The 18,328-nt window shown below is 35.3% G+C and overlaps 1 protein-coding gene across 2 annotated transcripts; it reads right to left on the bottom strand.

Moving 5' to 3' along the window:
- Positions 1–1,016: 1,016 nt before the first annotated feature.
- Positions 1,017–18,076, bottom strand: LOC100884074 (Tachykinin-like receptor at 86C). Of its 2 annotated transcripts, none has more exons than XM_012289913.2 (9): positions 17,568–18,076; positions 14,059–14,635; positions 5,912–6,125; positions 3,742–3,876; positions 3,560–3,640; positions 2,549–2,699; positions 2,250–2,446; positions 1,999–2,111; positions 1,017–1,406 (listed from the first exon to the last, which is right to left on the bottom strand). In XM_012289913.2, exons 2-9 carry the CDS (start codon positions 14,351–14,353, stop codon positions 1,288–1,290), a joined length of 1,305 nt encoding a protein of 434 aa, XP_012145303.1. In that variant the 5' UTR covers positions 14,354–14,635; positions 17,568–18,076; the 3' UTR covers positions 1,017–1,287. The 2 variants fall into 2 exon arrangements, with proteins under 2 accessions (XP_012145303.1, XP_076397320.1); XM_076541205.1 differs by having other exon boundaries at positions 17,699–18,076.
- Positions 18,077–18,328: the final 252 nt, after the last annotated feature.

Genomic DNA, 18,328 nt, shown 5'->3' with positions numbered 1-18,328 from the left:
ATTCTCTCGAGATGAAAGTGAATGGAACACCTTGTATACTGCAGATTCCTAGTACTTCATCACGCATGATCGCTGATACTATTCATTCGAACGGAAGGTGTCGTGCGTCAAAGGAAAAATACAGTTCACTGTTGCTAGAAGGCATTCCTTTCACAGTGAAATAGATTATTGATCGCAATTCCAATTCATTTCTTATTGTTGTCAACCGCATGAGTCAATTAATGTTTGTTATTGATGGATCTCCCTGTTATAGTCATTCCATGAAATTCTACTTAAATAAATGTATGATATGAATATATTAAGCACCATGTTCGTTAATCAAATCTTTCATGAATATGTAAAATCATTTTCGTACAAACAATCTTTGTGGGAAAAATTTTGATCGTTAACCTCTAAATTATAAAAATTAATACAATAAATTAAATTATTTTAATTTAATAAAATTTAATAAAAATTTTAAGTTAATGAAACAAATACAAAAGTAATTCAATGCTTGTCATTAAAATCGACGTTTTGATTGATTAAATTATTTCGAGAGATTGAAGGACTCTTTCGAATAAGTTTATTTATGAATATTGAATTGAAAGTCGACAATAGAAAGAACGCTCGTTAATTGCATGTCAGGTACATGAACTTCTGCATCATGGGGTTACGTTGACACCGTAATAAGAAATGTTGGAAGCATGTTTAATGGGAAAACAGTTTCCGTTCCATTGAAACAGGTGGTTGCGAAGTCGGTCGATGAAACGTGCTTTTGTATCCTTGTAAACTAAGCTATATTCTGCAATAGAATAATTCTACGACGCTGTAGATGCAAAATTTTCTTGCAAATTGTCTAGTGTCGCCGCTTCTTACATCTACTTTTTGATAATAGCCCGTACACGCCACCTTGTGTATTTTAGAAGAAAATAAAAACCTAACCTAACACAACCTAGCCAAACCTGACCTAACCTAACCTTGCGAAGGTGTCTCGTTAACATTAGATTTCCCTTGTATTAAATAATTAGACAAAGCAATAAATATCACATATTTTATTACACATCTTACAATATTACATTTCTACACCCCTCCATAATTTCACAATTACAATAAAAATGTCACGATAATTTTTTTACACGTCACAACAATTACCACAACATTTACAAACACGGAATATTGTTCTTTCGGTATAATATTCACATATTTAAGAAAATAATTATCGTTAAAATTTGTTCATATAAAAATTTATTATCAAACTTGATCACTTATTTTGTTAATTACTCCTGGGTCACTTTTTTTTTGTTGGAATCAAACAACCGTCGCGTTTTGTTTGTGGCTTCTTCGGTAGCTGGATCGTGTCCTGAAATTTTGCGTCTGGCTTTCTGTCATTTCGTGCTTCCAACGACTCGAAGACGATTTGAAACGTACTGTAAAAGAAATTTAAGTAATTTATAATGAAAGACCTCTGGTGGCAGAATTGAGAAGCCGAGGCGATTCTTGTCTCTTGCGAGAAAAGGCAAAGACAGAAATAATTTTACTGATGCTGAATGAAGAAGCTTGTATTTTTCAAGATCTTCGTGCAATTGTATCATTTGATAGCTTGATTTTTGCAATTTGAAACGTTAGCAATATATTTTTACATTGAGAGATTTGACATATTTTCATATTGTCGAGAGTCGAATTGCAAAATTTAGCTCTGTGCTGAGGCATTTAATTGTACAAAGGATATTTTGAAAGAGAAAGCAAGTGGAAATGTTGCTGTCCTTGTTTTTCTTACATAAAGCAACGCAGAAAGACAAGGATAGTCGACGTTTCTCAATTTCGCCGCCAGAGGCGCTGCAAGTCGATTCAAAGATGGTCGTTCACTCAACTGAACAATTATTCAATAATTGCATCAACATGACTCGTTTGCAATATGACAAGAATGAAAATTTTATAAAAATGTTTATTATCAGTACCACCATCTAGAGTTGCCCTGAATCGAACATAAAATATCTGAATAATTCAGTATTAAATCACCTGAATTGTAGGGTATAATATCTGATCGTTGATCCATGAATTCCTGCAGCTGACGATTTCCACTGTTTTTTAATTCCCATTTACATATGACTAACTGGAAATAAACGCGAAATCTGCGACAGAAAAATGTGATATAAACTCTTGATATTCATGAAGAGAGTAAAGAGATCGACGAAGGAGAATCTCGTTATATTGCCGCTGATATTCTGAAGAGAATTTTGAAAATATAAGGCATTGTAAAATAGACTTACCTATTGTTCATCCAGTAATATATGATGGGGTTTACCATAGCATTTGACATGGCGAACCAGTAGAAGCTTAAATAGACGTGTTGAATATAACTGGTCTCCGTGAAGTGTCTGTGGTGATATAGGAAAATGAAAATGGCTTGGTATGGCAGCCAGCAGATTGCGAATATTGTTACTACTATTATGAACATCTTCACAACCTGCAAAAATTCGTGGAATACATAAATATTAAATAATTAGGTTTCAATATTATAATTATTATTTTTAATAAATTGTTATATACATTTCGATATATTGCATACCTTACGTTTGGACTTTATCGATTTCTTCTGATTATAAGTCAGCTCTCCTATGGATTTCGAACCCCACAGCTTACGTCCCATGAACGAGTAACATATCGCCATTACTGTCATAGGTATTAAGTACGTTACGCTCAGAAACACTAAATTATAGCTGTAAAAAGTTAATACCACATAAAATGGATCTTCACTCTTCATATCGTGGTAAATTAATAATGTATAGTAGGTATAAAACACAAAGGAAAGAGAGGGACATTGCACATGACTCAGACGGTTAGAAAATATCACTTGCAACAGTCCCACAGCTCTCGAAATAAAAGTTCCCTGGGAGAATAAAAGTGATTCCCCTTGGAAACTTTCCAGAGAGTTTGTTTAAGAAGTATTAAGGAACATCTTGTTGTTTCTGACTGTGAAAGGGATATGAAGCGATACACTATAAACCGGTGTGAATTATGGGACGAAGATAACCACGTCGTTTTAAATCGCTGTTACGACGCCATTTTAAAGTACTGTTAAGAAGCCATTTTAAATCGCTGTTACGAGACGTAAATATCTCAACAGGGTTTCAGATGAATGAAAAATTTGATGAAAATTATTGTTTGTGTGTGTTGATAGTTAAAAATTATCCTACTAATTGTAAGATTTATTCAATTTATCAGTGAAAATTAAAAAGTTATTTATTATTAAAAATTGAAAGGTTATCAAATTTATTAAGTGAGATGAGATTCGTCACAGAAAACATGCAGTTATTTTGCAAAAGAGAGGTTAGAAGGAAAGTCTGATGGGACTTCGTCAACAAAATGACGGACCTCTACGTCAACAAAATGGCGGACCTCTACGTCATCAACATGGCGTACTCGCGTCATATGACTCCGTCCAAAGCATACTTAATATTATTAAAAGAACAAATAATATTTATTAGCTTAAGTAATAAATGATTAATATAATAGTCACAGTAAATAATACTTTTAATAAATTTACATGCAACTGTCACAAATATTAAACATTACTTACAAGTATTCGATCTTGCTATTCAAGTACGATCCATCCGGCCACAGAAGATAACACGAAATTCTGCTCCTTCCATTTGAATATCTGTAGCAATTAAGTCACTAAGCAATTTACTAAACTAACTCCTAGCTACAAGCTAAATATTACGACGGACTGTATTGTAATTAAACAATCCATAAATATACCTTCTGGACTCGGTTGTGGAATACAATAAACACGGTAATGCTAACACTGATGAAATGGTCCATATTAGGAATACAATTATTACTGTTCTTTTACGAGACATGCGGTGCTTGAGAGGTCTCATTATGGCCATATATCTGGAACAATATATAAATATTTATTTCGGGATCTAATATTTTACTTTATACACATTTTTTTATTTTTGATAATTGTAGATATTGTTGATTTTAATATATTCAACTCTAAGTGAATTTGTTATGAAATTTGTTACAAATGCAACCCTAAGGGAATTTGTTGTAACATTTGTTATAAAATTTGTTACAAATGCAACTCTATGGGAATTTGTTATAAAATTTATTATAAATGCAACTCTAAGTGAATTTGTTATAAAATTTGTGACAAATGCAACCCTAAGGGAATTTGTTATAACATTTGTTATAAAATTTGTTACAAATGCAACTCTAAGGGAATTTCTTATAAAATTTATTATAAAATTTGTTACAAATGCAACTCTAAGTGAATTTCTTATAACATTTGTTATAAAATTTGTTACAAATGCAACTCTAAGTGAATTTGTCACAAAATTTGTCACAAACCAACCACTTCACTTGTACCTAAAAATTTGTTTAAACTATATAACACGAACTCTATAACAATTTCAATTAATTAAAATTTATAACTGTTATTATAAATGTATACAACTTGCTAATTATATTTAATATGCATATCTAATGAACTCGATCAAATGTATATATTCTAAAGAATGCAGGTTAATAAATTATTTAAATTGCATGTCTTCTGAAAATAAATTATGAAAGCAATTTACGTCAAGTACAGAACAAGGTTATTATTATTTGCAGAATTCTAATAATTTGCCATTTCCACTCCACATTCTAATTTTAATTATTTTCATGATGGTAAGTAGTCCAAGTTTTATGGAACATTTAATGGCGACACTTCGGTAAAATGGTTGCAAGGAACATCTGCTGGAGGTGCTTCAGGGCTTTGAGGTTCGATAATGATATCATTACCAAATATTATAGTTGATTATATCAATGAAGGTTTTAAAGTTTGAAATTTTTAAACTTTTGTAATTTAAATAATTTTTAAACTTACAATTATTTATTATATTATACCTAAATTACCAAATCCCTCTCCAACTCTATAAACCCTCTTCCTCCCCAAATCTCCGAATTCCCCCCGAAGAACATAAAATATCTCCCACCATAAACAACATTAACTGCAATTTAAGTAGTATTAAAAAAATAATGGCCTGTGCTTGAGAAAAGTAATTCACAGTTTATAGCCACTCTTGACACTTCATTTATGTTTCATTATGTTGATTAAATATGTTTACACGTCTGGGACTGTCAGGAAAGTGTACGAATCTTCCCGTCCCGATTCTAATGAAATTCTATAGGCTTATAAAACAGCCAAAAACAAGAGACACGTATTCCTTTTTCTCTGCGACCATTCAACTTTAAGGGATGAAATCACCCTCTGTAAATTGGGACTCCGAAGCTATCTCGAAAATTGTTCAGGACAAAAATGTATTGAAATCTGCGAGATCACATGGTGGTACTACATAGTGATCTTCTTAAAAATACAAGACGTAATTCTTGGAAAATAAAGAAACAGGAAAATCAATTTTTTTTATATTAAGCATTTTATGATTATACACTTTTGTCAGTTATTTTTTTACCGTGTTATTCAAAGCAAGTTTTCAATTTGTAGTTTAGTTAAATAAATGGTATTCTCGGAGGGGAAGAAAATTGCAGAATTTCATAAAAATGATGCAACTTCCATCTCCTGCGTATGAAGCGGGGTCGAGTAGCAACCTGAAGCTTAAAGTAATGAATTTAAATATAATTCTACATCACGTAGCGTACGGAAGTAAACGCGTAAAAAGTAATGGAAGAACATTGAGGGGTTAATTTTTGAAAAATTTTCAATATCCAACTAGTAAAATTTAGTCCTTCGAAGGATTTGAAAGTTTGATCACAGAGTAAACCAGAGGCGACTCTCTGTCGGCACCTTTGATCTCTCGAAAACCTCCCTTTAAATTGATTGCACAAACGAGCGGGAAATTCAAATCGAGTAAAACTCCATTTAAAATGTCCTCTGTGTCGCCTTTTGTTCCATCTATTGTCTGGAGTGGTAGTAAAAACTTACCTATCGAAAGATATTACGACCAGTGTGAGGACACTCGAGGCAACCGTCACGTGCGCCACGAAGTTGTTAATAGTGCAATATACCACGCCGAACGGCCAATCAGAGTTTAAAAGAAAAATGAAATTAAAGGCGCAGTTGAGCAACGACATCATCAAATCCGCTATGGAGAGGTTGACCAAGAAGTAATTGGTCACTGTGCGCATCCGTCGGTGTGCTGGAACATTTATTACACCATAATTCATCTCTCGTTATGCAATATAACTAGTTTTACAATAAACAAGTTTGCTAATTGTTTTAAAACTGTCTACAGTTACTTGGAAAGCTTCTTTCTTTATTGAGACGTTTTTATAGGTTAAGCATAACCTAATTTGATTGGGAAGTTTACTGCTCTTTGTACTATAAGCATAACCTAACTTAATTGCATCGTTTCAGAATAATTCAAGTTTGAAAATAAATTAGGTTAGATTCCGATGAGAAGGTTCCTTGACGAGGAGGTTCATTCTTGCTTACCTAACCTAACCCTAACTCCAACATAAACCTAAAACTAACCTAACCCTAACTGTAACCTAACCCCAACTCTAGGCCTAACTCTAACCTAACCCTAACCCCAACTCTAATCTCACTCTAACTCTAACCTAACCCTAACTCCAACAAAACCCTAATTCTAATCTAACTCCAACTCTAATCTAACCCAAACTCTAACCTAACCTTAACTCTAACCTAACCCTAACCCCAACTCCAACCTAGCCTAACCCTAACTCTAACCTAACTCTAACTCTAACCTAACCCTAACTCTAACCTAACTCTAACTCCAACCTAACCCTAACCCTTAACCTAACCCTGACTCCAACCTAACCCCATAAACATAACCTAACACTATTCAAAAATAATTTGAATAATTTAAACTCAATAACCTAACCTGAAATAAATATCAATAATTAAATATATAAACAATAAACAATTATTATAAATTAAACTGAACACATGTGCTCGCAAATGTGTTAATTTTTAATCGCCATTTTAAATGCAAGTATCCAACAAAATGGCGACGTCTGAAGTCGTTTGTAAATTCGCGACAAATGTACTGCAAGGAAGTGTCTTCTTAGCAGGGTCACGGTTGTGTCCGCTCCAAAACCTTGTACTAGAACAGTAAATCCACAAGAGTAGAAATTTTCTAGAGAACCGAATGGAGATGTGGTAATGGAGAAATGTGGCTGCTATATATCTAGCTTTTCCTTGCCCCTTTCTACCTTACATTCCTTGTCCGTATTTTACCGTCAATTTGCAGTTTACAGTCAATTTATAGTAGTATGGTAGTGAAGTAATGGAACAGTGTTATGAAACACTGAAATAGTGTAGTAATAAGTGGTATAGTAATATAGTATCATAGTAAAACATTCCAACGTTAAAATAAGTCAACGAACGTCCAAATCATGAAACAACAAAACACATTAAACGATGAAACAAGTTTTGATACAATTTGATATAATAGAAACACTCATGGAACGTTTGCATATCAAACATAACGACATCGTCCCGGGAAGAAAACAAATTCACCATTAAATTGCTTTTCGCGCGGCGAGAAAAAAGCGAGAGAGGGAAAAAACCCCGGGACAAATTCGATGGAAAATGGGGGACACGTAGGAAATATAGAAGTTATCCATAGTTGTCTCCCTCGCAAAATAACCTTCCGCTAAACTTGCCGCGCCATGTGTTACGATACACTCGGACATACAGTAATTTCAGCAATTTCCCGGTATCTCTTTTTGCAGACGCAATTGCAACGAACTTAATATCGATTAACCGATACAGACGTTTATTATAGAAGAAAATTGTAACGCTTCCAGATGAACAGGTTAACTCGGACGGGGGAAATTGGAATTAACTACTTGTTGCTTCGTGCGTGAGCCGCCATTATGTTGTTGCACGTCGTATCGACAGTTTCAAAATGGAGGAAGTGTCAGATCGTGGTATATCAATTACGGGAATCGATTTAATGGTTCATAGGGGTGATTACGGCGTTCGATTAGTGTTTTGAAGGCAGGGGGGATTTTGTTGACGTTGGGATTTTGGGTTATGTACGTTTGTAAGATTTAGGTTAGGTTTTATATTCGAGAGTTGGGACATCTTAAACCTTCAAACCAACAAGACCATTAAACGTCTGAATCCCTCATCCCTAAACCGCCTGACCAATAGAACCACTGAACATCTGAACTTCTACGTCCCTAAATCCCTAAATTTACAAACCCACAACCCCTAAACCACTACATATTTACACTTCTAAATTCTTGAACTTTTAAACCCCTACATATTTAAACTTCTAAATTCTTAAACTCCAAACCCCTACACCCCCAAACTTCTAAGTTCTTAAACTTTTAAACAACTACATCTCTAAACTTCTAAATTCTTGAACTTCTAAGCCCCTACACCCCCAAACTTCTAAATTCTTAAACTCATAAACTACTACACCCTTAAATCTCTAAATTCTTAAACTCCAAACCCCTACACCCTTAAACTTCTAAATTTTTGAACTTCTAAACCCCTACACCCCCAAACTTCTAAATTCTTAAACTCATAAACTACTACACCCTTAAATCTCTAAATTCTTAAACTCCAAACCCCTACACCCTTAAACTTCTAAATTCTTAAACTTCTAAACCCCTGCACCCCCAAACTTCTAAATTCTTGAACTCACACTCTACTACACCTTTAAATCTCTAAATTCTTAAACTCCAAACCCCTACACCCCTAAATTTCTAAATTCTTGAATTTCTAAATCCTTACACCCTCAAGCCCCCAAATTCTTAAGCCTCTAAACTTTTACACCCTTAAACTTCTAAATTCTTGAATTCCTAAACCCTTACACTTCTAAACCTCCAAATCCACAAAGCCCCTGAACCATTACACCCCTAAACTTCTAAATTCTGAAACTTCTAAACTCCTACATCCCTAAACTTCTAAATTCTTGAATTTCTAAATCCTTACACCCTCAAGCCCCCAAATTCTTAAGCCTCTAAACTTTTACACCTTCAAACTTCTAAATTCTTGAATTCCTAAACCCTTACACTTCTAAACCTCTAAATCCACAAAGCCCCTGAACCATTACACCCCTAAACTTCTCAATTCTGAAACTTCTAAACCCCTCCACCCCCAAACGCAGATCAGAACCTGCAGTCTTCCCTCCAAATTAGCCCTCTCTATTTCCTTCCACAGTAAATTGATCCACTGAACTCGTCAAGATTTGCGGACGAAGCTTCGAATTCGCATATCAACCTCGAGGTTGATATTTATCCAACATGGAGAATCGCCACAAGCCTGCTTTCAAGATACCAGACAATACTTCCAGATAACACGTTGAACACATTGAATTACAGACGGAAATCGTTTTTATATCGCCGTAGACTGTTTATCTTCTGCTCGGATCAGAAGTGGCCCAGCTTTGTTGACGGACGATTAATCATGGATGTAATCCGGATAAGACTGAAGATATATCGAGGGTTCAGTGATGCAAGTCGACCATCTGTCAGCCGTGTGTGACAGAGAAGGTCACTTAATCACAGTTCTGTCCCATCAAAGTATCACTTGTTTATTTCACTGTGGAATACTTGACACGACACCACGTACGACTATAAAATTTTAGGACCCCTTTCCGAGGAAACTATTGAGTTTCCACATGTAGTTTCTTTGCAAATTTTTATTCTTTCGATGGGTATTCGATGCGATGTTATTTGGATTTGACCTTGAAACTGGGGGTCAAGGTTGATTTTTAGCTTGTTTTATTCTGCAGATGTTGGCTGATTTGAAAATATGGGGATTGTGAGGGTTTTTAATGTGGATAGCTAAGTTATTGAAAGGTGAGGATATTAGGAAGTAGCTGAAAGTCAGCTGTTCAGATTGATACCAAACTGACATTTCAACATTTTTTGTCTATTTTAATTTTGCTGATTAGTTCTGACAAGTCATAGGCTATGTGTCAATATCAGGATCCACATTCATCACAAAAGCAATCTCCTATTAGTTCATTTTTCCCATTGAAAAACTTCTCCCGGGAACCATTTAATTTCCAAGCTCCATGTAAACGGCTGTCAATACCGAAAGGTGTAAAGCATTCTTCATAATTCCAGCGGGTTGAAATCCTGTTAAAATTGACGCATGCCAATTGAGCACAATGTTCCTCGTAAAGCGGCAGCAGAAGATTGCAGAAAGATCGATGTCTGGGGGGGAAACGACATAACCGTAAGTCGATCTCTCGTCGCGCGAGATAAAAGAAAGAGTCGAAATTTGTCTCTCTCGTTGGCAACAGCTTGACGGGGTAATGTAGTGGAGGGCGGTGGTTGGGATTAGGTGAATAGGAGCGGGTCACTTTCGTAGCACCTCCTCCCGACACTACGGTAATCGATATCGTTTTCTAGAGATTGTACAAGTTTTATAAAACAGACACTGTGTCATCCGCGTTGGATACACTTCTTCCGTAGCGACGTTTTCTTCCTACGCTAAACGCTTTTTATTGTTCGCTCGAACGTTTGCTAAGTTCTGAGAAGATGCACAGTGACAGAAGATATTAAATCGGGAACGGTTATGAAATATACGGTTTCAGGCGCAACTTGTGAAGAAGTACTGGTTTTTATTGAGAGTAGATTGGGTGTGATTTTGTAGTACAAAAGCAGTGAAACCATTCGTCAGATTAAAACGTATACTCTATGCAAAATGAATGCATAAATATTAAGATTTTAAGGCACGGTTTATTAAGGTTTTTAGTACAGAATGGCCGAGTAATTAAGGCTAACAACAAGTTTTCAAACATATGAAGTTTAATATAGTTTTGTGATGCCAAAATGGCACTTATAGCACATCAAATTAAAGCTTGAAGCTTCACAAAAATGCCCACGAAGTTTGTTTATTATAGCTCTTAGTACAGCGTGACAATTACCATTCATAGTTAGGTCTAACTGATTTGCGAACGTGTACAGTCTCATACAATTTCATGACAGAAAAGTATCTCAAAATGTCTCCCTAAGTATATTCGTTTCAATGTTCGGGATTGTCAAAGACAACTGCATGAAAATTTCATGAAAATTTTAAGCACAAAATGGCTGACATCCACATTCATGAGGACATCACCCGGTCCGGGAGCCTTACTTTGAAATGTGTGTAATCTAACATAATTTTATGACATAAAAGCATTTCCAAATGGCCCCCAAAGTACATCAATTTCAAGGTTCAGCTTTTCTAAAGATAATTGCATAAAAATTGCAGAAAATGGCTGACAACATTCGTATGGACAAACATCCACGTCACAGTTTAACATTTCTGACAGCAGTGAAACTCGTCCAATTGATTTTTAATCCCGTCACAAGTGTAATAAAAATTAATCTTGTTTGAGAGACAGGAATTCAATATCACAGATCTTCCATCAGGATCAAAACAAATTGGAAAGTGAAATATTTGTTATAAATACAAGGTGATCGTTTTATCGGCGCGATAATGGAGGGGATCGAAATGAACGAAAAGGAAAGCAACAGTCGACAAAATCGATGGGGTGCTATTTAATTTGGGGCGAATGTAATTAAAGTCGAACGTGAAGGGAACGTTTGCTCTCTGCAATGCAAGGTGGAGGAATGCGTACGGCAAAGTACATGGTAGAGGAAATAAGAAGTTGTTAACAAAATGGCTCCGATTTCAAAGAATCGTATGAATAGGATAACAGTTCTTTCTTTAACGGCACAAAGCTACCAATGTATTTTTCTAGAGCACATGGAAACGATGGTCTATTGTTCAAACGTAACACAAATCTGCGATGTATTTTTCCACGGTGTGTTGGAGTACATTTCTTTTTTGACAATGGCATTGTGAGAATAACGAGGAGGTTCACAATTTGCTTTTAAGAGAAACAGAGGAAATATCAGGTTACAAATATTTATTATTGTTCTTGACGTTATATTACATGTCTATTATTATCTTGAAATCAGGTGATTTACTTAACAAGTTTTAATAATAGTGTTTAACAAATTTATGTATGCTTGGTAAGCTTTTAATATAATAATTAGTATGTTCAATAATAATTACAATTTCCATTGTATTATAATAACTCATTTGGTTAATTAATAATATTATTTAAACAATTTAGTAATCTCATAATTAATGTTCCGTGTGTAATTTTCAAATTACATAGCTGACTATTTGTTATAAATTATAAAAGTAACACTTAATTAAAAATTACTTGAAGATAAAACCACTGGAAGATTTTCTAAAAGCAGGAAAGAACAAAGGTAAGTTAAGATAATAGGAAGTTAAAGAATCCGATGGAATGAGGTATCTAGCGCTGCAGAAGTAACACCCTTATCGTTCAACGCAATAACGCTCGATTACCTCTCTCAAGGTAGCTGCAAGAATCACATCGATTCAGCTCGAATAGTTTTCTAATGATATCACTTTTCCGTTTAATTTGGGCGATGCGGAAAGCACAGTGACGTAAAATGTGAAATAAGAGAAGGTTCGTTAATGTTGGAGAATTCAATTTTCATTATAAAATTGTTGGTTGATGTTTTTGTTATGTGTAATGTACTGCTGTGTAGAAGGAAGATTGTGAAGGTGGAGGAGAAGATAAGAAGATGAGATAACGAGATAACAAGGTAACAAGATAGTAAGATAACAAGATAACGATATAAGAAGATGATAAGGTAACAAGATAACAAGGTAACAATATAACATGATGATAAGATAACAAGATAACAAAATAACAAGATACCTAGTTAGCTAGATACCTAGATACCCAGATACCTAGATGACCAGATACCTAGATACCCATATACCTAGATGACCAGATACCTAGTTAGTTAAATACCTAGATACCCATATACCTAGATGACCAGATACCTAGTTAGTGAAATACCTAGATACCCAGATACCTAGTTAGCTAGATACCTAGATACCCAGACGTCTAGATGACCGGATACCTAGATACCCATATACCTAGATGACCAGATACCTAGTTAGTTAAATACCTAGATACCCATATACCTAGATGACCAGATACCTAGTTAGTGAAATACCTAGATACCCAGATACCTAGTTAGCTAGATACCTAGATACCCAGACGTCTAGATGACCGGATACCTAGATACCCATATACCTAGATGACCAGATACCTAGTTAGTTAAATACCTAGATACCCATATACCTAGATGACCAGATACCTAGTTAGTTAAATACCTAGATACCCAGATACCTAGTTAGCTAGATACCTAGATACCCAGACGTCTAGATGACCGGATACCTAGATACCCATATACCTAGATGACCAGATACCTAGTTAGTTAAATACCTAGATGACCAGATACCTAGTTAGTGAAATACCTAGATACCCAGATACCTAGTTAGCTAGATACCTAGATACCCAGACGTCTAGATGACCAGATACCTAGATACCCAGATGTTTAGATGAGCAGATACCTAGTTAGCTAGATACCTAGATACCCAGATACCTAGATGATTAGATACCTAGTTAGCTAGATACCTAGATACCCAGATGTCTAGATGACCAGATACCTAGATACCCAGACATCTAGATAATCAGATACCTAGATACTCAGATGTGTAGATGACCAGATACCTAGTTAGCTAAATACCTAGATACCCAGATACCTAGATGACCAGATACCTAATTAGGTAGATACGTAGGTGATCAGACACCTGGACAACAAAATACCTAATTAGTTAAATACTTAGATACCTAGATACTTAGTTAGCTAGATGCTTAGGTACTTAGATACCCAGATACTTAGGTACCTAGATACTTAGATACATAGTTAGCTAGATACCTAGGTACTTAGATACCTAGATACTTAGATACTTAATTAGCTAGATATCTAGATAGCTAGATACCTAGACCTACACACATAGATACATAGATACCAAGCTACATAAAACAGATTGTAAAAGACACACAAAATATGCAAAGCCCCAAACAGCAGCATGAACGCCTCCAGACATCAACGTACCAGAAAACCAATAAATCAAAGCAACTGCAAAAAAACCTCCGAACAAAAACCCATAAAAGAAACTCAGTCTCCGCAAGTTCAGCAAAAAGAAAAAAGTCGAAGTTTTATTCTCACTTATATCGAAACACGCTAGAAAGAAACTCTTACCTAGCACGATCCAGATGACAATAATATTCCCTCCAGTGGCAACCAACAACATGGCGGCGTACAGCAGTGACCAGCAAAGCTTCTGCCACCATGGGAGGTCGAACGGCCGTTCTTGATAATTAAAAAGGCAATCGAAAAACGCGTCACGTAGGGCCTCGTGTTCGGTCGATCTGTCGAGAGCATCGCCCAATACGCTGAGAAGCTCGCTGCGATTCAACTTCAGCAGGAACGTGACGTTGCGATCGAGCACCGTGGCACTGCAGTTGTACAAACTGTACAAGACCAGATTATTCATATTCAACGAGCCGGTTTCATTTCAATGTTGAAAGTCGAGATCCTCCCGGGGGAACGTTGCATTAAAGGAGAACGTTATTCTCTTCTCTTCGTCGATGATTTACATTACAGTTGTTCTCCGTCCCGAGCGACGGTACCAAGCGGCGAACTAACAACAGCACTCTCGTAAACTGAATTCCGTGGCTTCTACAGAGTTCACAACTCGTCGAATACATTTTTGCGCAAGTTTGCTTCGACGTTTCGTTTTCCGGTCTTGTGTCGAAAGTTTAACGGGGATAACAACCTGCAAAGCCGACAAGTTTCTTTGGGGATGTTTTAGGGGTGTTTCGGGGATGTTAGGATTTATTTGGATTAGGATACGTGACGAGTTTTATTTATTTCTTAGTTTCAGAGTTTTATGTACTTCTTAATTCGCAAGCTTCTGGTTTTGGAATTTGGGGATTTACAAATTTTAAGAGTTATTTTATAAGCTTTCGAATTACAGAATTAATTCTTCAATTTTTAGATTTATAAATTATCAGATTTCACGCGGTATTAAATTCTTTGATTTCATCTTAAGTCACTAAGTTCTGAAATTTCATTAAGACATAAGGTTCTCAGATTTCATCCTAAGACATCAAGTTCTCAGATTTCATCCTAAGACATCAAGTTCTCAGATTACATTAAGTGATAAAGTTCTCAGATTTCATCCTAAATCATCAAGTTCTCAAATTTCATCCTAAGATATCAAATTCTCAGATTACATTAAGTCATACAGTTCTCAGATTTCAACTAAGACATCAAGTTCTTAAATTTCATTAAGTCATAAGGTTCTCAGATTACATCCTAAGATATCAAGTTCTCAAATTTCATTAAGTCATACAGTTCTCATATTTCATCCTAAGCCAGCAAATTCTCAGATTACATTAAGTGATAAAGTTCTCAGGTTTCATCCTAAATCATCAAGTTCTCAAATTTCATCCTAAGCCATCAAATTCTCAGATTACATTAAGTCATAAGGTTCTCAGATTTCAACTAAGACATCAAGTTCTTAAATTTCATTAAGTCATAAAGTTCTCAGATTACATTAAGTGATAAAGTTCTCAGATTTCATCCTAAATCATCAAGTTCTCAAATTTCATCCTAAGCCATCAAATTCTCAGATTACATTAAGTGATAAAGTTCTCAGATTTCATCCTAAGCCATCAAATTCTCAGATTACATTAACTCATGAAGTTCTCAGGTTTCATTCTAATTCCCCAACTTCTCAAATTTCATTAAGTCATCAAACTCTCAAATTTCACGACCCCTAACCTCACTAAATTTGCACACAACTACATCTTTAAATCACCAAATCTCAAAATACACATCCAGCATTTTGTACATCGCACGAAATACCGCAAACCAGATTTGTAATATTGTTAAACAATTTCGCCGTAATTTTAGCGCGCCAATACGTGCAGCGGGATGAAAGTTGAGAATTAGTATCTGAAACTACAATCGCGCTGATTGAAACGAGCTTGTTGTTGCACGGCGAAGCTTGTAGTTTGGCTGCGTGTTGATATCGGTGTTAATCGATCGGAATCCGAGCAAACACGGCTATAAGATTGGAAATAATCTTTTAACAAAAAAAAGGAATTAAAAAGTGGATGTCTCTCAAACTATGACTCTCGAATTTTCTTCCACTAAACAATTCTTGTACCCCTTCCAGTTTCCTTTGAAACCTTCAAACTAGATTTAACAGTAAAGTTTTAATCAACAGATGTACGGCGATACAAAGGTGTTCACGTTTCGTCTTAAATGTAGTACAGATAATTAGTTCCTTTATCGCGAATATGCAGTAGATAGTTATATTCGATGCTAAATCATTCCGGGTGGTAGGACATTCAAGCCTTAGGCAAATAAGACCGCAAAGGGTTAACCCCTCCCCGTATAACAGCTCTCGCTTAAATCACAGAATATAGTCGCGACGGCATATATAGATCATGTGAAGATTAGAATTCTACTTTGCGAATTTCAACGTCTGAAGGAGATTGAGGACCTTACAGTTCCTTGATACAAACACTCATAAATTTCTACGTCACCTGGAGAATTTATGAGTTTATGGAGTTTCACAATTTTTTACGGTTGTGGAATTTTCACATTTGTCAGATCGTGAAATTTGAACATTTTTTAAGATTTGAAAATTATGAAAATTTTGTAACATTTAAACATTTGAAAATTTTGTAAAATTTGAAAATTATGAAAATTTATAAAATTGCAAGCTTTGAAAAATTGTAAAATTGTAAAATTTAAAACAGTGCAAAAATTTGAAGATTTCCAAGTCTCCAATTTTGTAAAATTCGTAAATTTGTCGACAAACATGCAATAAACGAGGAATTTAATTAATTGCAGCATTGGAAGGGTACACGTGAAAGTTCGAAAATCTGAAAGTTCAGTATAGATGCCTGTCCGAAGCAAGAAACTTCTTTCTTTCTCGATTTCCGCCATTTATAAACTTTCCAAAATTTCTTAAACTTCGTCTACAGTCTCGGTTTCCTAGGAAATAAATCAATATTGGTTTTACTTTGGTAAAGAAAGTTTTTAAATTTAAAGTTTATTTCTAATTTAAACTCTATTAAGATGACGCTAATTCAATGTTGTATCATTTTATATGTTTGGAAGCATAAATGAAATTTAATATGGACATTAATTTATAATTTATGATATTATATGTAGATATGTATAGAGTCATATTTATAGAGTCATGTGTGTGGAGTCATATGTGTAGAGCCACATGTATAGAATCATATGTATAGAGTCTTATATATGGAATCATATGTGTACAGTCATATGTGTAGAGTCATATGTGTAGAGTCATATGTGTACAGTCATATGTATAGAGTCATATGTGTAGAGTCATATGTGTACAGTCATATGTATAGAGTCATATGTGTAGAGTCAAATGTGTACAGTCATATGTATAGAGTCATATGTGTAGAGTCATATGTGTACAATCATATGTATAGAGTCATATGTGTAGAGTCATATGTGTGCAGTCATATGTATAGAGTCATATGTGTATAGTCATATGTATAAAGTCATATATGTAGAGTCATATGTGTCGAGTTATATGTGTACAGTCATATGTATACAGTCATATGTGTACAGTCATATGTGTACAGTCATATGTGTACAGTCATATGTATAGAGTCACATGTATAAAGTCATATGTATAGAATTATAATTAATGTTACCTCTGAATATTGTTATAAATATATGGAGTCACATATACAGAGTCATATGTATAGAGTTCTATGTATACATAAAGTCACATGTATAGGGTCATATATAGAGAGTTATACAATGAAGTTACAATCAACGTCACCTCTACATCGACTCTCCTCTCAGTGCATCTTACAACAAAAGTCCATTTGCCCCACGTCCATCAACTCATTAACTGCATTTCACACATTTCTTTTACCGTCCCAATTAACCAACACAAGTGCATCATGACAGCATATCAAATAAGAACTGAACCGCGCAAAAAACCTTCATACATTTCCCCATTCACCAATTATTTCGCGCGAAAACGTGGACCATCTATCCAGATATCCAAATATATCACCGCGGTCCCGCCTCCCCTTTGAACCGACCCGGATTTCAATAATCGTTTCGTCTCGATTGCAACGGGATCCACGTCGATCCTCCACGGATCGTGATCCAATCTGTACCATTCCCAAGAACCGCGGGCGAGCAACTGAAGCCACTTGAAAATCGTGTTCATTCAAAGATGCGTGCGCAACGACTTGCGCCCTCGTGTACTCCCGCGACTTGCAGCTCTCCTCTTCACTGTCGAGCGTTTAGACGCTGTCAGCTGACAAGGTAAATAGGGAGATATTGCCGAATACCGGCACGTATTCGTTGATTTATACAGAGAACTCGCTACAACGTTATTACACGCTGGAAGAAGAAGCGCAGTGTCGAGTAATGCTCTCATAACAGTTGCTAACTGTGC

Source organism: Megachile rotundata, chromosome 16 (assembly GCF_050947335.1).
Source record: "Megachile rotundata isolate GNS110a chromosome 16, iyMegRotu1, whole genome shotgun sequence".
Lineage (NCBI taxonomy): Eukaryota > Metazoa > Arthropoda > Insecta > Hymenoptera > Megachilidae > Megachile > Megachile rotundata.
The sequence above is the reverse complement of the archived record's forward strand: the minus strand, read 5'-3'. Positions and strand labels throughout refer to the sequence as shown.